The sequence below is a fragment of the Marmota monax genome, unplaced genomic scaffold (genome assembly GCF_021218885.2).
Source record: "Marmota monax isolate L192 unplaced genomic scaffold, Marmota_monax_Labrador192_F-V1.1 WCK01_AAM20220418_F8-fsc00020, whole genome shotgun sequence".
Taxonomy (NCBI): domain Eukaryota; kingdom Metazoa; phylum Chordata; class Mammalia; order Rodentia; family Sciuridae; genus Marmota; species Marmota monax.
Genome location: NW_026692912.1, coordinates 20303155 through 20324642, shown reverse-complemented (window position 1 = coordinate 20324642; position 21488 = coordinate 20303155). Strand labels below are relative to the sequence as shown.

The 21488-nt window shown below is 51.2% G+C and overlaps 1 protein-coding gene across 2 annotated transcripts in view; it reads right to left on the bottom strand.

Moving 5' to 3' along the window:
* Window positions 1-21488, bottom strand: part of Stxbp1 (syntaxin binding protein 1) — a 66126-nt gene that overhangs the window by 5357 nt on the left and 39281 nt on the right. Inside the window, exons 7-19 of one of the 2 annotated variants that reach the window (XM_058581787.1) lie at window positions 20059-20207; window positions 18099-18183; window positions 17139-17269; window positions 15588-15695; window positions 13790-13850; window positions 11853-11918; window positions 11084-11164; window positions 8531-8669; window positions 7828-7937; window positions 7226-7327; window positions 5344-5429; window positions 3727-3881; window positions 1908-2033 (exon numbers count right to left, since the gene is read on the bottom strand). In XM_058581787.1, coding sequence (XP_058437770.1) covers window positions 1924-2033; window positions 3727-3881; window positions 5344-5429; window positions 7226-7327; window positions 7828-7937; window positions 8531-8669; window positions 11084-11164; window positions 11853-11918; window positions 13790-13850; window positions 15588-15695; window positions 17139-17269; window positions 18099-18183; window positions 20059-20207 — 1383 coding nt within the window. In that variant the 3' untranslated portion in view covers window positions 1908-1923. The remainder of the gene's footprint in view (window positions 1-1907; window positions 2034-3726; window positions 3882-5343; window positions 5430-7225; window positions 7328-7827; window positions 7938-8530; window positions 8670-11083; window positions 11165-11852; window positions 11919-13789; window positions 13851-15587; window positions 15696-17138; window positions 17270-18098; window positions 18184-20058; window positions 20208-21488) is intronic. The other variant, XM_046451598.2, reaches the window with a different exon arrangement.

Sequence of the window (21488 nt, the reverse complement as noted above, 5' to 3'; positions counted from 1 at the left end):
AGGTCCTACAAGTGTTCTGCTGTCAAACATTTGTGTGTCCTTCTGGAAGTCTTCAAATATATCTTGCAAGCAAATGTCACACACCTGCTTGCCACCTGCACACAGGCCGGGAGCCTGATCTAACAATCATCGAGCTGCTTCTAGGGAATACTCTCTCTGCTCCCTCCCTCCCTCCCTTCCTTTCTAACAATTGCTTTTATCCCTACTTGCCCCCATTGGCCTTGCTGTCTAGAGGAAGGTGAGCCCAGGAAGGATGGGGGCCAAGGCCAGGGCTGTCACCAGCTCCCTGACCTGGCTACTAGCTGCTGCACTCAGCTTTTGGCTCCCTGGAGCGTGCCAGCCTCTGCCAAGGAGAGGGAAGAGGAGGAGATAAGTGGTGGCCTCTCTTCCTCCCTTCCAGATGGAGCTCCATTTTCTTTATGTAAGTGAGCATCTTCTGATGTCACCAAGCCAAGGTTCTGAAGGGCCATTCTCCTGACACTCACGAGAAAGAGCACTGGGTTGCTGCAGTTCATCCCCCTTGTGCTCATATACAGTGGCCTGGGAACGGGGGTGACCACCTCTGTCACACAGGTACTCGTGGGGGAGCAGAGCTGGAGTCCACTTCTGGCTCTCAGCTCAGGTCACTCTCCACTGCTTACAGGACTCTGCCCCCTGACTCATGGGGCCACGACTTGGCTCAGGGCAAGTGGAGTATCAAAGTCAGGGACACAAAAGGTGGCCTATCCCTGAGCATCAATAAGGATGCAACACTAATGCTGGGACAGAGGGCTTGTGATCAATCTGCCACTGCCACCTAAACACATTATCGGAGTTTCCTAACAGTGGAGGGTGGAAAGAGGAAGGAATGAGGACATTGTCAAAATTTTTTTTCTCTCTCTCTTTTCATTTTTTGCAGTACTTGATATTGAACCCAGGGGTCCTCTACCCATGAGCTACACTCCCAGCCCTTTTTATTTTGAGACAGGATCTTGCTAAGTTCCTTGAACTGGCAGTCCTCCTGCCTCAGCCTCCCTAATCGCAGAGATTACGGGCATGCGCCATCACACCCAGAATGATGGTGTTCTTTAAAGCCCCACAGAGCGTCAAGAGTGAATTTCTCCAAAAAGGCTCCAGACCTTACCAAGACACATCAGAGAAGAGAGGGTATAATTATTTGATTCTCCAAAGATCCATAGGGGAATTAAAATAAAAGCACTTTCTTAGCAAATGGCTATAAAGTTCCATTTCAGCAGAGGAATTTGAGACGGAAGTCCCTCCCACTGGGGACTGGCGTGCACCAAGCGCACGTGAAGCAGCTCATGACCAACCAATACTTAGCTCTTGTTCCTTGGGAAGTACCCGTCCTACGGTACTGGCACGTCCAGAGTCTATTCTAACGCTTCCAGCCAAGTCTTCCTCACCAGCAGGCGCCCCTGGGTCTCCCGGGAGATCTGCCTGCTGGACATGGCCCCTGCCTCGGGTCTGCACTCTCACCCTCCCAAGCCAAGTCACCACCAGGATGCCTACATTCCCTGAGGGTGCCCACAGGGCCACTCCTGGCGGCAGGCTTGGCATGCCTCAAGTGCCCCTCTGCTTCCAGCTCCCTCTCTGAGGACTTTCCTGCAGTCACTGTCACTTTGATTTATACCCAGTGGCCTGCAGCTGTCCAGCTGGCAGCGTGTCACCCAGGGCATGAGTGAGCTGGCAGGTCGGAGCCCCAAGGGCTTCAGGGCAGGGCGCGAGGCACACTGAACACATTTTCAATCGGCGTTAAGAACTGCAAGCATTTTCTTGTTAAAAGAAAATCAAAGAAATAAGAAACTAAAAAGGGGAAAAAAAAAACAACCAAAGAAAAAGAGTGACGGAATAATCAAAGAAAACCCTTCAGAGTGGAAGAGTTTCTTTCTGTAATAAGCTGCTTTTACTTTGTTTCTTTGGCTCTCACTCCATTGTTGGAGCCTGATCCTCAAAAGATACCCTAGAGGACTCCCTGAAGTCGGGGTGTCTCAGGTCCATGAGAAATTTGGTGGGAGTAAGAATGTGAGTAGAACCTGCGGGAGAACAGAGGCCAGCTGACTGCTTGAACAAGGTACGTCACAGGAGCATGCCAACTTAGGCCTACACTGTACGCAGCCAATGAGGCGTGAGGAAGCAAGATGCACAGCTTGCGCACACGTGCATGCACACGCGCACACAGAGGCAAGGTGGCTGGCGTGCAGGAAGCAGCTGAGGCCACACAGCGGACATAGGCTGTCTGCACGAGGCCTCCATGAACCTGCATGGGCGACATCCTAGCCCCAGGCTCCCCCTCCCCTCAGGGAAACTCAAAGCAGGTGCAAAGGGGAAGGGGAAGATCACACCCAAAGCCTGGCTGTGACAGCGTCTGTCCAGAAAAGCTGTGTTTGAGCTTGGGATTATCCAACACATTCATGCAACACAGGCAAGCAGGGGACAGAGAGCTGATCAGGGGCCTGCACCACAAAAAAAGAAATAATTACAGGGAGGCCTGGTGGCCAGACAGGGAAGCCCAGGGAGCTGGGAGGGTCGTGGTAGTGAGAAGGTGGTGGACCCCGTCTGGTCCATCTTGAGGAACCCAGGAGCAGTCATATGGATTGGTCTATGGAGCCTGCTCTCTTGGATGGCTTTGGGGGCACTATGACCCGGCTGCACCACATTGGAGAAATAAAACTGATACCTGTTACTGAGATACTAACTGAGCCTGGGGTTATGACCAGTAGTGGGCACCTATGGGCAGAAGTCAGAGAGGCCTTCTTTCTGGGGCAGTTCAGGGTCTCCCCTGCTGCAGTTCACATGAAAGTGGCCCGCAAGGCAGTCCTCAGGCCCTGGAGAGCCTGAGTGCCCACTGGGAGCACAGCACACCCCTTCCTAAGGGTCCAGGTCTCTGACTTCGGGCCTTGCTCAGCACGGGTGTGTTCCCGCTGAGGATGGGGCTTGGCCAGGCCTGTGCATGTGGTCGCCTCTTGCCAATCAGTGGCAAGAGGGACACCTGGACAGGGGCAAGTCCATTGTGTAAAGGGCAAGAAGGGACACAAGGAGGGTGACTGGAGAAAGCAAGATTTCTCCCAGGTCATGCTTTCCCCACAGACCTAGAAACTGCAGCGGCTCCTGGAGGGGAAGGAGGAGGCCACTGGAGCCGCTGGTTCCTCTCCTAGAAACCAGCATGAGACCCTGGAAAGGATGTGGCAGCGAGAACCCGGGAGGAGCCAGACGGAGGAGCCCTCAACAGAACCCAGAGATCAGGACGGGGTTCCAGGTGGTATCTTCCCACAACATCCATCATTCCCCACTGAAGTAGGGGAGGAAGGCGGTAATTCCCACCTCCTCCGCGGCATCTAGGCCAAGAGGCCCGACGCTAGGACACTGCCACTCCCACCTCGGGCCCAGCTGGAGGCTGCAAGTGTGGGTGCTGAGCCCTGTGTGGCTGCATAGTAGATGGAGGCTGGGAGAGGGCACGACACTGGCTGCAGGCGACCCCGCTTGGCAGTGGCAGAGCGCATTTGGGCCTGAGTCTGCTGGACTCTCTGATCAGGCACTTTCTACCTCACCACGCAGATGTGAGGAAGGGACAGTTAGCCCCTCAATTTCTGCCACCCACAAACGGTTACCTAGGACTACGTCTTGCTGGGGCAGTGCGGAACCTAAGACAGGGTGCGACACCAAAGCGTGGGATGGGTCACAGTGCGATGAGGCAGCTGCTTTCTCCGGAGCCCATGCGCTACTCACCTATCAGCACTTCCCACTTGCCGTTGGCCTGGGTCACCTCGTAGGCACAGCGCATCTCGTTCAGGCTCACGCCCCCAAGGATGAAAATGATAAGGCGGGGCCCGCTGCGGTACTCCCCTGGGGCCTTGTTCTTGTGCCAATGCCCATAGCGGGCGCTGAGGGAGAGGAGAGGAGAGGGGCGAGGTGAGTGTCTGTGCTCACAGTCCCCGCGCTGCAGACCCCGCGCTCGCGCTCACGTGCACACCGGTGCCGGTGCCGCGCCCAGCACAGAGCAGCCATCTAAGAACTGTCGCTTTCTGGGCTGCACAAAGATCATTACTAGCATCTCTGTGGTGACACTGTCACTCTCAGACACGTGCGCAGCCGGAGGTTCAGCTCAGCTCAAGTTCAGCAGCTTCACAGGCACAACGAGTGTATCTGGGACACTGAGGGCACCGAGCAGCAATGACAGTGTCTGAGGTCTGTCTCCATACTGTCACACGGATCTCCTGGGAAAACACATTCTGCCCAGGGCTCATGAGGATTGGTTCTCCCAGAAAGAGGCCGTCCGTGCCCACCTTGGGGCCACAGTTTAACAGGGTGGGTGGGGGAGAGCAGCAGGTCTGAATGGTGAAGTGACAGAGCTCAGTGTCATGGGGTCAGGTACTGGAAGGCCCAGAGCCTGTCTAGGCTGCATGGGGGAGGGGGAGCCAGAGCCTGGCAGCCCTTTGACAGGCCTGTCCCTGCACAGGGACCTGGGAAGCAGGTGGAAGTGGCGGCTGTTAGGACAAGGAAACAGGAAAACTGAAAGGAAGGGCGGAGCCTGCTCTGACACGGCCACACTCCACCGTCCTTCAGCTCTGCAGGCCCTGCCCAGGCAGGAAGGCCCCGGGGCTCTGTTCGGCCAACCTAAAACTCTCCGCCTCCCTCCCTGGCAATCTGACATCCCGCGGCTCCCGAGCAGCCTGGCCCAGGACTGCTTGCCATCAGAGGGGGTGCCAATGCCACAGATGCCACCCAGGTCCTGGGAAGGGGTAAAAATGAAGACAGAGGAGAGGCGGGAGAGAAGACAGCGGGACGAGCATGAGAGGACAGAGGGACTAAGAGCATCTGCCCTGGAAAACCGCAGTCCCCAGCGTCAGATGCCCTTTCTGGAGCCACTAACAGTGCTGTCTCCAGCTCAGACTGTTCTCAGGAGCCTCTGCGTGGACACTCCACGTTCTGTGGAGCCATCGACAGTAGGTGGGCTGTTTCCACACCTGGGCTGTCAGGGGTAGGGCTGCCATGAACCTGGTCTACTGACTTTAAACAGGGAGGTTAGGGAAGGCCTGGGAGGAGACTCTTGATGGCCGACCTGAAGAAGACAAGAGCCAACTTGTGGAGACAGATAATTTCAGGCAAAGAGAAAAGCATGGGCAAAGGTCCTGAGGCAGAAACAGGCCCAGCTGGTTCAGGGACGAGCAAGGAGGCTGCATGGCCATGTGGAGTGGGCAAGGAGCAGTGGAGGACGAGCCCGTGAGGAGCAGGAAGCCAGGGGGAGCCAGGCTGTGGTGAGGGCACAGTGGAGGGAGGGCCCTCATGGGTCCTACCATCTCACTGCGACCAGGTGTCTCCCTCGCCTTTCCCGTGTCCACGCACCTGACAGCGGTGGTGCTGAAGGAGGCAGAGGAGCGGGTGGAGATGTACGGGTAGTGCTTGGTGTCAAGTTTGTCCTCGATTGTGTCCTGGGGAGAAGAAAGGCAGAGGTCAGGCCTTCCCTGTGCTTGCCAGGGCTGAGGGAACCACCACTGGCTGAGGAGTGAGCGGCAGAGCCATGGCCCCCCTCCCCGGCTGCAGTCCCCAGAGCCACACAGGGCTCCTCTGGGCACTGGCTCCACAGCCAGCTGTGACGCCGACATAGCTGCAGCCCTTCTCTTTAAGTGTGAAAAACAAAAAAGCATTCCTTTTTCTTATTTCTTTCTAGTTTATTCCCTTTTACAATCTGCTGGAAGCTACATACAGGCCTGGTGTCCACTAAATCCCTGGCACTGGCCACCAGCCTGGCGGGGCTGGACCCACAGGGCCTCTCCTCGTCTCAGCACTGACTGTCTGGTAGGTACCCGGGAATCCACACTCCTCCTACCGCCACCTTGTGTCTCCCTAGGGGACCAGGGAGGAGGGAAGAAAGGGGCGCAAAGCGCAAAGGCGGGAGAGACAGGCGGGTTGATCCACTCCGAGGAGGAAGTAATTGCTTCTGAATGTTTCTTGTCCACCCAGCCTTTTGTTTGAGGGTTTTAAAAATAGAACCCTGACTCATATTTAAATACACTCATTTTCTCCATGTTTTATTGGTGTGTTCTAGCTGCATACGATGGCGGCCCCGTTGCTATGGTGCCTGCAGATGACCTCTAAGGTATCCTTCAGCAGGAACCTGGCTGCAGGGAGATGGGCCAAGGGATCCTGGTGAGTCCCTTGCTCTCTGGGCCCTGGTTTAGCTGCCTGTCAAGGACGGAAGTCATACGGCTCATCCAGCCTGGAAGACCCAGTGCAGGGCTAGCGCAGGCTTTCCTCCTGCCCGACTGACAGGAGGGAGTGACGCCGCCCCCACGGCCCTAGCTCACAGCCCAGCTCGAGGCTCCGTGCAGAAGACGGGGCAGTCCAGGTGACAGGGTCATGGTATAAGATGACCCCAAACTCCGAGCAGCACATGCCTATAAGCAGCAGCCCGCACACAAACCGTAGTAGGATCACAGGCCTTGGGGTGGTGCTGGGTGGCCAGACAGGAGGGACGGGATTTGGACACTGTGAGACCGCATGGAGTTTTAAAGGACAGCAGGACTCAGGTTGTGGACAGGAAGGGTCAGAGCAGTCCAGGCGAGGCAGTGAGAACAGAGGGCCCAGGAAGAGAGCGGCAGGACAAGTGGCAGGCAGGCCCTTCCCTGCTGAGGCACGAGGTGTGGCACAGCATGTCCTCACTAGAGCGTGTGCACGGCCCTCATCTGACCTGTGAGATGCTATGATGGGTCTACTTGCTTTGTTTTTGTTTTGTTTGGTTTTTGGTGCTGGGGATTAACCCAGGGGTGCTTTACTAGAGCCATGTCCCTAGTTCTTTTTATTTTTTATTTTGGGACAGGATCTTGCCGAGTTGCTTAAGGCCTCACTAATTATTGAGGCTGGCCTCAAACTTACAATCCTCTTGCCTCAGCCTTCCCAAGTAACTAGTATAACAGGTTGGGCCTGGCTGCTTCGGACACACACCACCAAGGGGCCTCCAGAGCAAGGAGGCTTAGACCTCCAAGACAGGAACAGTAGGCGAGTGGCTCTTTGGGGTCTACATCTGGCAGTCTCCCAGTTCTTCATGATCCCTCAGAACAAAGAAGACCAGGGGGCTGATGGCTCTGGAAGCCTGGAGGTTTGTCCTCAAGGGAAAACCATGGGGTGTCACTGCACCTGAGAGCAGTGGATGCTGGAAGCACCTGGACCATCCATTGAAGAGCCCTAGCCCTGGATGTCCCTCCCCACATCCCTACCAGTCACTGACCTCCATGATGTCCTTAATAATCGGGGTCCACCGTGAGAGCTGGTAAGTCTGCTCACTGATGCGCTCCTTCCGCTCCGGCTTGCTCCTGCGGCGCAGCGTGGACTGAACCAAGCACATACAAGATGAGACTGAGGCAGGAGCCACTGGGCCTCGGTGACCTCCACTGGCCCTGGAACCTCTCCCAAGTTCCTCCTTTAGAGTAGCATTGACAAGGACTTATAAGGGCCAAGTTTCCCCCAAAATAGCCCAAGATGGATCCCTTTCAGGAACCTAGAACAAATTTGGTTCTTTGAAGTCATGAAAAATAGCAAATGTGGGTCAAATATATGTCATTAAAAAAAAAAATCCAGGTGATTAAAAATCCCACCTGCTCTCTATTAGAGGAGAAAACACCCGCTGGGTTTGACAGTTCTGCACTCCCCGTCACCGGCACAGGTGGGACTCGTGAGTCACCTTCACTCTTTTGATATGTCCTTTCCCCCCCACTCCCTGACTGCCTGTCCTCTGAGTGTGAGGTGCACCGGGGTCAGGAGGTGCTGCTGATTGGCTAGTGCAAGAGCAGACATGACAGCCCCCTGCCCCGCCTGCCAGCCGGCCCTTACATCCGTGACGATGGGCACACCCAGGTGGGCCATGTTGGTGATGATCTCACTGTCCTCTGGAGGGATCTGGGCGTGCTGGATCAGTTTGTTCAGGTTTTCCTCAGTGATGCCTGGGAGCACAAGACACCTGGTCACCACACCCATCCTGCCCATCACTAGGCTCCAAAGCAGAGCCACCAGCTTCCGTCTCTGAGCAGAAAGGGATCTGCCCACCACATCAGTGAGACTTAAAGATGAGGACAAAATAAGTGTCCCATCTCCCCTGGAGCTAGTAGTGGCAGCGGTGCCCTGTCCTGAGTGATGGCCTCAGCACTGTCCTGGCCGTTAGTCTCTCCCTCTCCTGGCTTTCATCCCTACCCGCCCTTGTCCTGCATCCAAGTCGAACTGGACAGGTGTCTATACCCATCTGTTGCACAGTGGACACTTCTGGGCAACTATGACACGGGTACGAATCAGTTCTCTAAAATCAGAGACTGCAAATGGGATGCAGCTAACGAGAGCCTCTCCTCCCCGCTCCCCGTCCTGATCTACCTAGTACTCAGGGTCACCGGGAAACTCAGCCCCTGGGTGCCACTGGTTGGACTCCATCACATTCCCAGACACGAAGATCTTATTTTCCTTCCCCTTCCACGTCTTCTAAACCACTTCTCCACCTTGTGTCCCCTCTTCCAGCCTGTGCCCCTCTGCAGCCCATCCTGCCTACCGTTCTTCAGAAAGATGTAGAGGAGGATGATGCGGATTTTGTCATAAGTGCTGACGTTCGCATCCAACAGAATGGGGACGATGGCTCTCATGGGGTCCTTGATCTTCTCCCCCTCAGCATCTGTGCCCATCGCCAGGTCCTGTAGGAAACACACCATGCTGACCGTATTTCTGGTGACAGTTTGGATAGATGGCAGTTCACAGAAAGTTCACAGCCATGAACACCGAGCTCTGTGGCATGGCTGGGCAGGTGGAACACAGGCTCCTCTCTAAGCGAGTAGCTGTTAGATGTAGTGTCATCAGCACCGTCTTCAATAGCCTCGGTGAGTGCACCAGAGAGCGCAGAGCTTCTCTTTCCAAAATTAGAAACCCTCGTGATTTGCCACCTGTGTAAAAGTAGGCTGTCCCCTGCAGGTGAGTGTCAGACCTCGTGCACACGAGGCATAAGCCCTGCTGAGGGGGACGGACTAAAGGAACATGCTCCCTGCCCAGGAGAGCTCAGCATCTGGAGATGACTGCGTGGCTACGTCTTCCCACTCTATTCCCCGGCACACAAGAATATGCTGTTTGAGTTTTAACTACTCTGAGGTTTTAACCTGTTTTTTAAAATTATTTATTTATTTGGTATGGGGATTGAACTCAGGGGCACTTGGCCACTGAGCCACATCCCCTGCCCTATTTTCTATTTTATTTAGAGACAGGGTCCCACTGAGTTGCTTAGCACCTCCATAAGTTGCTGAGGCTGGCTTTGGGCTCATCATCCTCCTGCCTCAGCCTCCCAAACTGCTGGGATTATAGGTGTGTGCCACTGTGCTTGGCTTAACCTCTGTTTCTAATCTTCCTACCATTTTTTGCAAGAATGTGGGGAGAAAGAGGGGCTCCCCAACCTGCAGATCCACTCAGGAAGAGGAAGGAGGAAAGAAGGGCTGACAAAGAGCTATAGATGAAGCAGGGCACAGTGGATATGCCTATAATCGAGCGACTTGGGAGGCTGAGGCAGGAGGATCACCAGTTCAAAGTCAGCTTCAGCAATTTAGTGAGACACTAAGCAACTCAGTGACCCTGTCTCTATATAAAATACAAAAGAGGGCAGGGATGTGGCTCAGTGGTCAAGTGCCTCTGGTGTCAATCCTGGGTACCAAAAACCAAAAAAAAAAAACATTCAGATAAAAAGATCCGTGAGCACAGTCTATTGCACCCCACACCTCAGGCGAAACACTGTCCAGAGAGCAGCACTTAGCTCCCAGACCACACTGATAGCCATCTGCTCTAGTCCTTAGAGACCAGCTTCCTTTGTAACTCTTAGGAGGCTGCTGGAAGGCTCCCTCCTTCCTCTCAAGATCCCAGGAGCCCATACAAATGATAATCTCAAATTCATAGTCTCTTTCTGGGTCTGAGGGAGGCAGGACACCCCTCACCTCAGTCCTACCACCAGTCTCAACAGATACCTGCTCAGCAGGACCCACCTCTAGTACCCTCCGTCAGCCCAGCAAAATGAAATAGTCCAACGATACTTTTGAATACATCTCAAAAAATTTAACCAAAAATTAATCCCAAACTGCACTTTAACTGACCTGGGTACAACCTCCTTTTTGGATGGTCAAACTCTTTTGGAGAAGACATGTGTTTCCTGAGATCCCCTGAGAAACTGACGATGGATTTCAGGAGGGCTGCTTCCTCTTGTAAAAAAACCACTGACACAGGACGGGGCTTACAAACTTGAGCTGAGCCTGTGACATCAGCCAGAGGATCTAAATCTAAGCTTCACCCTGAGAACCTGAGCTGGTATTTTTCTATATTGAGAGACTTTTGGCTGAGGCTTCAGATCTTTGAATGTCCCCTCTCTTCCCTTAGAAGTTGACACACAGGGGCTGGGGGTATAGCTCTGTGGTACAGTGAGCTTAGCATGCAGGGCCCGGGTTCATTCCTAGCTCCACACGCAAAGCACTGTGGACACACAATTTAGTAATGTCACACTTGAAGGATGGAATGCCAGGTTTAGGGAGTCCTCCGTATAATTCTCGTAAAAAATGTGTCAGCACTGTGATATCCCTCATGCAATGAAGAAAATAAAGCAGAGAGAAACAGGACAAACAAATAAACCAGTGACAGAGGCAGGACTCAAGTCCCAAAGTCCCGGCTTCCAGGCCTAAGTGTGATCTGCCAGGCTTTGGGGAGGTCCCGGCCAGCGGCTAGACTGCCCTCTCTTGGTCTCAAGGTCTCCAAAGCTGGTCCAGTCACAGGAGGAGGAAAACACATTCAGAACAAAATTCAGCAGCCCTGCTGACGTAAGGCTCGGAACTCCAGGTCTCTCTAGAGCCATCCAGGGCAAAGAGGCTCTGGAGAGAGCCAGGCATGCGAAATCCACACGCACGGCACCCCAGACCAGCACTCCTACCCGAGACGGACGGCACAGCTCCAGAGCCGACGGCAGACCGCAGGCTCTCCCAGCTCTATTCCCTAGGATTCTGCAGGAGGTTCAAGGCCAATGTCAACACGTCAGCTGGGTGAAGGGCACGCAAGTCTGCCATGCAGAGGGAAGAAGAGAGCCTACCTGCTCTACTCGGCAGAGCTTGTCCACAGTGCCTTGGTAGTGCTTCATGCAGTCCTCGGCAAGGTGCAGGTGGGTGGAGTACTAGGAGGAAGCAGGGAGATTGGTGACCGAGAATCAATCCGAGAATCAATCCCTGACACACACTCTATCCCCCGAGCACGTAAGTGTCCTGAACACTGGGCTAGGTGCTAAGGAGCGTCCAGACTGACAAAGGAGACACACTGTGCACAAGCAAGCACACAAACATCATGTGTAGAGTGTCACATGTCAGGAGAGAGGGTCCAGCCACATTCTAACAAAGACGAAAAGTAGAAGGGAAACCCTCTGAGAGGGTAGTGGTGTGCAGAACCTTGACACCCCCGGAGGGAGCCCAATTCCCTCCTCCTTGAGTGCGGGCTGGGTTTAGTTACCAGCTCCCAGCAAACAGTGCAGGAAGTGGTGGCATGTGATGCTCAAGGTCAGGGCCCGGAAGGCCTTCTCACATCCTCCGGTCCTCTCGGATCACTCGCTCTGGGGAGTGGATGGCTGTGTCATGAGGACACCAGCACAAGGACAGGCTGGTATGGTGAGGAGCCGAGGCCCCCCACCAACAGCAGGGGACAGGGAGAATGAAGGAGAGGAAGACACAGAGAAAGGAAGGGACAGGAGGTGAACCCCAGCCTGCCTTCCTTCTTCCTTTCTTTTTCTAATGGAAACTGAAGAGGACTAGAAATCTGGATTTCGACTCAGGGAGAAGAGCAGGCTCTGAGAGGTCCTCGCAGCCACATACCTTGCTGAGTTCTTTCTGATATTGGGGCATCTTCTTCAGCATCTGGGACAGGTCCCGCATGGTGGTCTGTGAGGGAACAGAAAGCACACAGAGTCACTCCAGTGGCCCTGAGCTAAGTGGGCACAGGACAGGATAGCAGTCACCCTAGACTACCCATGTACATGCTCAGTGACTCTCAAAGGGAATCTGTGGAACACAAGGTCAAGTGTGTTGGATACAAACGTCACGACCATCTTACAGGTGGGCAGCTAACCCTCCAAGTCTAGTGGATATGTTATGACTTTTTTTTTCCTTTCCTTTTTCTGAGATGAGGTCCAAGTTGCCCAGGCTGGCCTCAAGCTTGTAATCCTCCTACTTCAGCTTTCCAAATAGCCGGGACCGCGATGTGTGCCACTGTGCCTGGCTTCTGCCAGGTGTCATGTTGTATTCTGTTTGTTGGACTAGAAAGCTGAGAAGCCTGGTCCGGTGGTACACACTTCTAACACTGATTATTTGGCAGGAACCAGCTGATACAGGAGGACCAGCCTGTGCCACTGAGGGTAAACCTGTCTTTAAAAGAAAAAGCTGACTTGGGAGGCTGAGGCAGGAAGACCATAAGTTCCAGGTCAGCCTGGGCAACTCAGTGAGACTCTGTCTCAAAATAAAAAAATACAAATGACTGGAAATGTGGCTCAGTCGTAGCGCACCCCCGGATTCAACCCCAATTACTGACCGCCCACCATAAAGTCATTGAGAGTGTAATTCTTGCCAAGAAAAAATATTTTTTTCTTCCATATACTGCTTTTCTACAGACTCAGCTCAAGCAGTCTTGGCATCAAGTTTGCGCTTCACCCCTGCACCTAGAAAGAGGGTGCAGCTGTGCAGACAGGTAGAAAACACGGAAGTTACAGAGGGCTGGACGCTTCAAGCAAAATGGGTCTGTTTACTTTCCCTGACTGTGGTGACCTCACTCATTTATCCAATGAAACCTGACTGAACTGCCGCACACCAGACACGACTAGGTGAGGCGATACAAGGGTGTGGGGGGGGCGGTTCTGTCTCCTGGATCTCAACATCCAGCAGAGGGGCCAGACAAGCGAGCGGTGGGCAGAGTGGGTCAGGCTGTTGACTGGATCCAGCAGGTGATATGGGCGCGTCAGACACACACCTGGCTGGTTCAGAGAGGCCCAGAGGTTCCCTGAGGAAACCACGTCTAAGCCCAAGAACTAGGTAAGGCCTGAGGCTCCAGAGCCCTGGAATGGCTGAAATAAGGGGAGGTGGGAGCAGGAAGGCAGGAAGGGGGGGGAGAGAGAGCGAGCGCAAGCGAGAAGGCGTGTCCACAGATAGGTGGGCTCTACTCTAAGGGGAACTGAAAGGCACTGAATGGTTTTAAGGAAGAAAGTAACACAACCAGTCCCCGTCCTTTGCCTAAGATGGGAAGGCCACCTCTGACATCAGGGTAAGGAGAGGCCTCATAAGTTGGGTTACGAATTCTAATTCCACCACGAGCTAAACAAAGTCTCACTGTTCTTCTAGCTGAAAATGAACCATGATCCCAACCAGTAAATATTTTTTTTAAAGAGAGAGAGAGAGAGAGAGAGAGAGAGAGAGAGAGAGATTTTTAATATCTATTTTTTTTTTTAGTTTTCGGCAGACACAATATCTTTATTTGTATGTGGTGCTGAGGATCGAACCCAGCGCCATGTGCATGCCAGGTGAAAGCACTACGCTTGAGCCACATCCCCAGCCCCCAACCACTAAATAACAAAACCCAGCTCTCTCTAAACATCAGAAGATGGGAGCTCCAGATATGAATCTCAAATGCAATAACAAGATAGAATGACATTGAAAGAGAGAAAAATACCACCTCACTAACTCCGTCGTCACACACAGAGGCCTCTCCCCAGCTCCCAGAAAGAAAACTCATCTACAGGGCACTGAACATGGCAGGAGTTTACCTTTTCTCCAGTATTCATCCTCTTGCTAGAAGAAAAGTCTTTCAGAGACCGAGTAACTTCCCTGGAAACAGAAGGAGGCAGCTAAGTCTCAGCAACACCAAGGGCTCTGCACAGGGCACAGTAGTCAAGCACCAGCCTCCTTTCACGGCTATGCGGAGACTTAGCTGCCAGGGGTGCCCCAGCTGGGTCAAAGGGCAAAGAGAAGAAAACATCAAAAGTCAAGATGGCGATGCTGCCTGTAATCCTAGAAACTTGGAGGCCAAGGCAGGAGGACCTCAAATTTGAGACCAGTCTAGGCAACTTAGTGAGAATCTGACCCATAGAAATGAAAGGACCAGGGGCTGGGGATGTGGCTCAAGCGGTAGCACGCTCGCCTGGCATGCGTGCGGCCCGGGTTTGATCCTCAGCACCACATACAAACAAAGATGTTGTGTCCGCCAAGAACTAAAAAATAAATGTTAAAATTCTCTCTCTCTCTCTTTAAAAAAAAAAAAAGACTTAAGACTATCAACAGTAATTCATTACTATAAAAAAAAAAAAAAAAGAAATGAAAGGACTGGCTGGGCACAGTGGCACACGACTGTAACCCCAGAGACTCCAGGGGCTGAGGCAGGAGGATCACAAGTTCAAAGCCAGCCTCAGCAATTTAGCAAGACCCTGTCTCTAAATAAAATACAAAAAAGGGGCTGGACATGTGGCTCAGTGGTTAAGCGCCCCTGGGTTCAATTTCCAGTACCAAAACTAAAAAATAAATTTATGAATAAGTTTATTTACTTATTTTTGGAGATGCAGCTCAGTGAGAGAGCACCTGTCTAGCATGTGTGAAGCCCTGCTTTAGTCCCCAGTATTACCCCTCACCCCCCAAAACAAAAGTGAGAGAAGAAGGCATTAAAATATCTATTCCTCTTTATTTTACCTCATTCTTTTCAAATGTGTTTGAACATACAAAATGAAATGTACACATTTTGTTTGAAAAAACACACTAACTTATATGTATGTTGCAAAATGCATATATTAGTGCAATAAAGTATATGTATATGACTAATTCATAGACAAGTTTAATTACTGAAAATGTACATTAGTAATTTTTAAGGTAGAGTGGTCAAGAAGGTCAGGGAAGGGCCAGGGATGTAGCAATGCAGCTCTGGGTAGAGTGCTTGCCTCCCATGCCTTAAGGCCAGGGGTTCAATCCTCAGCACCATAGGGGGAAATAAAAAAGAAAGAAAGAAAAAACAAACCAAAAAGATTGGGAGATTGTTTCTGTAAACAATGGAACTAACTATCCAAAATGTCCTTCCTCACTCTGAATCTCCTGAGGATACCAACTCTCCATAGCAGAATGGGTCTTTCTAGAAAAGCAGCACTGCTAGCTAATGGTTTAAAGGTCTCATAACAATGTTTAAATACTCAAGCATTCGGATACGATTTCAGAGCAAGGTATGGTTCAGTAGGTAGACATGAGCTCTGGCAGGTGAGCAACAGGAAGCCCGCACAGTGGGGGTGCCTGGAGCTTTCAACAAGTGAAGGAGCTTGAAATGTCTATAAAGCATTTTTCTGAGAGAGCCACAAATGCTTTCCAAGGATCCTAAAGGCAACCCTCATTCATAGCGGATTTTCTAACTTTGTGAAACTGGAGTAGCTCAGGCTCAGAGAACAGAAGGAATTTGCCATTCTTGGTTAGGATATTGGCAACTTTGCTAAGGCAAGGAATTCACTCCCCTGAGTTGCCCAGAATATGCGCATCACCCATAGTGGCAGGAAGGAGCACTGGCCAGGACGAGGGTAGAGGGGCTCTTACTGGGACACCTCTGCGATGTGCTTGTGGCGAAGCGCTATCCACAGGTCGTCGTCCTCGTCCAGAAGCACTTCCTTTACCCGTGCCTCCCCAATGCCACTGGTCTCGTACCTACAGGAGACAGGACTTGGGTGGGTTGCTGTCCCCAGAGCACTCACCCGACCACTCTGCAATGACAACAGCTTCCAGGTAATCAGACAAATGACTCATAACACGCTGACCATCTGATGGCCAGACAGGTCAGCTGTGTAGCACCAACACGGGTTGCAATTCCTCAAGCAGCAAGAGACTCCTTACTCAAAGTGTATATTACCTTGCCGAGGTTGGCTGATATGAGCTCCCCCAGAGCCACCTGGTCAGGGTGTGAAGACAGATTCTATGTGGGCTTATTTATTTACTCATTTTATTTATTTATTTGCAGTACTGGAAATTGAACCCAGGGGTGCTCTCCCACTGAACTGCACCCCAGCCCTTTTTAAAATTTTTATTTCGAGACAGGGTCTTGCTAAGTTGCCCAGGTTGTCTTCAAACTTATGATCCTCCTGCCTCAGCCTCCCATGTTGCTGGGATCACAGTTGTTCCCCACACCCAGCTATATGTTGACACAAGAGTCACCCAGAGGGGACAGGCCAAGCTCCTATTTGTGCCTCTCTAAGATGGGTAGGATGCTATCCCTAAATGGTATCTAGCTGTCTTCAACAGGCCCTTGACATTCTGTTACATGTACGATAGTGAACAGCTGGAAGAAGCAAGAGTTACAGGTACTAAAGGAAGAGCTGAGAGTTACTCATATTTTAGAACCTTCATTTTGAAACCACCATTTTCAGGATCAATGTTCAAAAAAAAATGACATAAAGATAATAATCTGTTTACATAAAAACAAAAATTAGTTTTTAGAAATTGAGTTTCAGCAGAGTACGGTGGCCCACACCTGTAACCCCAGCAACTCAGGTGACTGTGGCAGGAGGATCACAAGTTTGAGGCCAGCATCAGTAACTTAGGGAGACACTGTCTCAAAATAAAATTTAAAAAGGGCTGGGGTGTAGCTCAGTGGTAGAGCACCCCTGGGTTCAGTCTGCAGTACCAAAAAAAAAAAAGGAAGAAACTGAGTTTCTGATCATAGTTAGTAAGAGAAATATTTTTATAATGAAGAAAACAGGTCCATTACCAGAAAAGTCAGTAAGAAACTCCTGTTGATATATTTTATCATCATCATATCTTATGATCTGTAATTAAAAAGTTTCAATTCTAAGTAACACACACACACACAGCCCAATCAACCTACTACCACATCTGAGCAGGCTCTGATCTGAGGTGACGTGATGTGAACTATAGATCTGAAGTTTCCGGGCTGCCCAGAAGGGGCACTCGTTCTGCCTAGAAATGCCCCGTGGATCTGGGAAACCACACAAAAACTTATAGGCCTATTGGAAAGACTGGACCAATGCACCTGCTTTTCCTAGGCTTAAAAACATTTTTTTTTCTTAAGTTAGAGGTATTCCTAGTTCACGTGCAAAGTTGTGGTCACTCTAGAGTCTGTAACACTCTACTTACTTGTAAACATCATTTTCAATAGGCAGCAGGTCGTAACTCATGGCCTGAAAAGTCAACTCATGAAGCACAGGGGAGCTAGGGTCAAAGCCCCGATCCAGGATCAGCAGCTGGGAACGAGCCTTGTCAGGACCCTGGGGGCAAACAAGGAGATGTTTCAAGGGCCACTCAGACAACTAGAACTTCCCCATTACTAGAGCCCAGCTTGTCAAGGGTGCAGCAGGAAGAACTCCAAGAAGCAGCCCTACTAAAACAGTACCAGTCTGCTTGTTGCTTGGCAAGAACACCAACACTCCAGGCACACTCGAATATTTCTATTCCATGGTGAGGGCCTGGGAAGCAGATCAGAACCTGGCTGGAGGCAGAAGTGAGTTTGTGGAGAAGAGCACTCTCCAGGTTCAGCTACAATGGGTGATTAAGCTTCCAGCTGGGACTAAGCAGTTCCCAGAACCCGGGACTTTCTGTTTTAGATACAAAGTAGTGATGAACAGCTCTGCATATTGTTTTGTGTGGGGTGGGAAGGGCGAGGCAGGAAGGGCCCTCAGGGTCCTGTACATGCTAAGCTTGTGCTGTACATTGGGCTATGTTCTGGGTTCCCAGCTCTGCATCTTGACTGCAGTGGTGGTGACACACATCTGTGCGTGTGTTAAACTGTATCAGGGCTGTGCACACAGAGAGCAACTTTTTGCCTTTGCTACTGTACTACTACTAGGGGATCTCCAGATGAGGACATTCAGTGTTGAAACTGCAAAAGTCCTGGTGAACAGAATGCAAGTTGGTCATCCTGGCTATGTAGAACATACCTGGGCTCCCAAGGGCTTTGGGCATGTCACTAGAGGCCGACACACAGAAAGAGCAGCCCTCACACATCTGTGAGCAAGAGTACTGCATCATCCCTTGGACTGTCACATAAACACTGTGGTCACTTTGTAAGATAACCTCCTGGCCCAGGCCCAGACTTACTTCCCCCATGGTTGGATCATCAGCTTTATAGGCGTCGAGTTTGTCCTGGATTAGTTGAGCCAGCAAGGCGTTGTCCTTGTACTCCCTGACAAAAGAGGAGGAGCAGAGGTGAACCACCTGGGCACTAGGTGAGGCACTCATGGCCCAGGAAGGATGCAGGATGGCACAGGGAGGGTAGGAAATGCGTGAGCATGGTCAGTGCTGGGTTTTTACGATAAGAATACACGCAGATACTACGAGTATATAAAAAGGAAAAGTAAAATGCTTGCTTCGGTACCTGAACAAAAAAAATGATTTCCTTATTTCTTCTTTTTTTTTTTTTATTTTTCTTTTAGTCATCAATGGACCTTTATTTTATTTATTGATACGTGGTACTGAGAATCGAACCCAGTGCCTCACACATGCTAGGCAAGCGCTCTGCCACTGAGCCCCAGCCCAGCCCTTATTTCTTCTTTTTTAAAAACTGTCTAGATGGAGCAGAAGCCCAGGTAAACAGCCACACTTCCAGACGGGCCCGGCCACTCCCCCTCCTGTGATCAGGACATCTGGGCCTGACCTGCATGACTCTCACTTCTCTTGATTCAAACTCTACTGGGTCTTGTTTGGTTTGGCTGGTAAGTGGCATGTATGTTCACACAACCAGGGTGACAGCAGTGCCTGGGCTCAGACCTTTCTGCCTGGCTGAGCGTGAAGCACTCTCTGGGCTCCCCCTGGCTTTGTAGGGAGTTGGCTGATGTCACCTTTGCCAACCTCAGGACCATGGTGGCCCTGTTCCCCACCCAGGAGAGAGTGCTGAGGCAGGCTCTGCAGCACAGGCCCCCAAAGATGGGAAGCCAGGCGCTGGGGCAGCCACGAGGTGCTGTCCATGGCCACCTATACCCGCCGAGGATGAAACAAAAAGGTCAGGCACACGTCTGAGCCTCAGCCCCCTAGCTCTGTTGGGCTGCGGCCCCATGCCCATGCTGCTTGCAGCCTCTGAGTTGCAGGCCCCACTGCCTGGGGTCCCATCTTCACCCCCCTCCCTTCCACTCCTCACTCCAGCCCCTTCACTCCTCCTGCAGTGGCCCTGCTCTGCTTTCCTGGCTTCTCTGCACCCATCTGCCCCTCAGCCCTGCTATCAGGCCTCCAAAGCACTGCGACTGCTCCCTGTCCCAATCCCCAGACATCCCAGGGAAGCCACTGAAGGACACAGTCCCAAACCTGGGCTTTCAGGCCTCCACTATCTGTGTACTCTACATATGCACCATGCGGACCTGCAAGCCTCCCCAGCCAGCCTTTGCCTTCCCAACTCCAAGCTTCTGCTTATGCCAATGGCAAGAACCAATCGCCCTCTCTCCATCCATGTGAGATCTGAACCTGTCCTTCAAGATGCGCACATATATCACCTCTAGCCTGTGGTTGGCCAGAAAGGCCCTGAGCACCTGGCGGGTGCTGTGCTCAGGTGCTGGCCTCACGGGGCTAGGTGCAGGAGTGCACACCTGTGCTCACCTGTCATATCCAGACCTTACCTACCCAGGGTTCTAGGGCTGTGGCTGAGTCTTCAGCACAAAGCAAGTAAGTGGATGAGTGAATGACCTCATAAAATCTGAGAAGAGTGTCCTTAGGAGAATTATTTTCTCAGTATTGCATCTTACTCTCAAATACCTCTACAAAAATAATATTGGTTTTTAGAGCCTAGAAAGAAATTGAAAACTGGGAAGCCCAGGCTGCAGGCGCACAGAGCTCACACTTTAGTTATTTGATAGCTAAATATATGTACATACTGTGCCCTTTTCTGTATGCATTATATTTCACAATACAATTCAAAAGATAAAACCTTTAGAAGAATGATCTTAAGAGGGAGATGCTTAAACTTGACCCTCTGAGACAACTGCTAGAGGAAACATGAGACCAGAGGAAGACTCGGGGGCGCGCCTCGCAGCCATGCAGGATGCCTGCCTAGCAGACAGGGGTGCCTTACCCCCGATACCGCACAGCTGGGTACTCCTTCAAGGTGGCACACAGGGTTGCGATCTGCTCTGCCAGGCGCTCTAGTATAGGATTCTTCATCTGAGCTTTGTGGGGACTGTAGAAGCTTTGGAAAGAGTCAGCAGAGTCCAAGGAATATACCTGGGAGGAGAAAACAATGCACTTGGCATGTGTGTACGGAAGGGCGAGCCGCAGGAGTCCCGCCACACTGGCGGTGAATTTGCAGGACATGTTTTCATTTGCTCCAGCGCTAGGCACCACACTAAACATTTGGGAGCTATGAGCGACCACAATACCCTTGTCCTCAAGGAGTTTTAAATCTAGCAGGGGTGTGTGGGGGGGAGCAGATATTAAGCAGAATAAGAAGGAAACTGCACGGTATCGAGAAGCTGATAAATGCATGAGAAAATAAGATAGCAGGGAAGGAATGCCCCGGACGGGGAGGACACGTGGACTCATGGAGAAGGGACAGCTGACTCAAGGCTTGAGGAAGTGGGGTGTTCATCACCAGCAGGAGACTTCTCAGGGGCAGGAATGGGTGGTACCCCAGACCTGGGGCAGAGGTGCACCTAATGTGTCTGAACAATGACAAGCCAGGAGAACAGAAGAGGGGGCTGTAAGATCTCAAAGGCCATTGTGGATTTGGAGTTTTAAAAATTCTTTTAGTTTTTTTTTTTTTAAATACACACTCACACACACATATATATTAGTTGTCGTATTCATTTATATGTATTGCTGGGAACTGAACCCAGTGCCTTACATGTACTAGGCAAGTGCTCTACCACTGGAGCCCGAGCCCCAGCCCCAGCCCTGCATTTGGTTTTAATAAATCACAAGCTAGAAATTGTGCTGTGACTGTGAGCGAATGAATGAGGTTTTTGGTAAGTATAATAATATCCTGTCCTCAGTAAAATGTTTTATTTTTATTTATTTATTTATGTTTGTACCATAGATTGAACCCAGGGGTGCTCTATCACTGAGCTATATCCCCAGCCCTTTTTATTTTTTTATTTGAGATAGGGTCTCACTAAGTTGCCCGGCTGGACTTGAACTTGTGATCCTCTTGCCTCAGCCTCCTGAGTAGCTGGGATTACAGGCATGCACCACTGTGCCTGATTCCTTTTATTTTTTTAAAAGGGTCCCAGGAGTTTGAAATTCATTTCTAATACTACTGAGCCTAATAGCTATCATTAATCTCACAAATCTTCATTTATTTAAACTATCTTGATCTTCTTTGGAGAATTATTTTTAAAAAGGTCTATTACTTTCTTAAAGCTTCTGAAATGTAATATTGTTGGACAGGCTGAAGCTGGACTTTGTCCAATCTAGGTGGTGACAGGACTCATGCAGGGAACAAAAATTGCTGCTCTGAAGCAGGAAACAGGCTTCAAGCCAAGTGAGAAGGGACTAAGACCAGCTCTA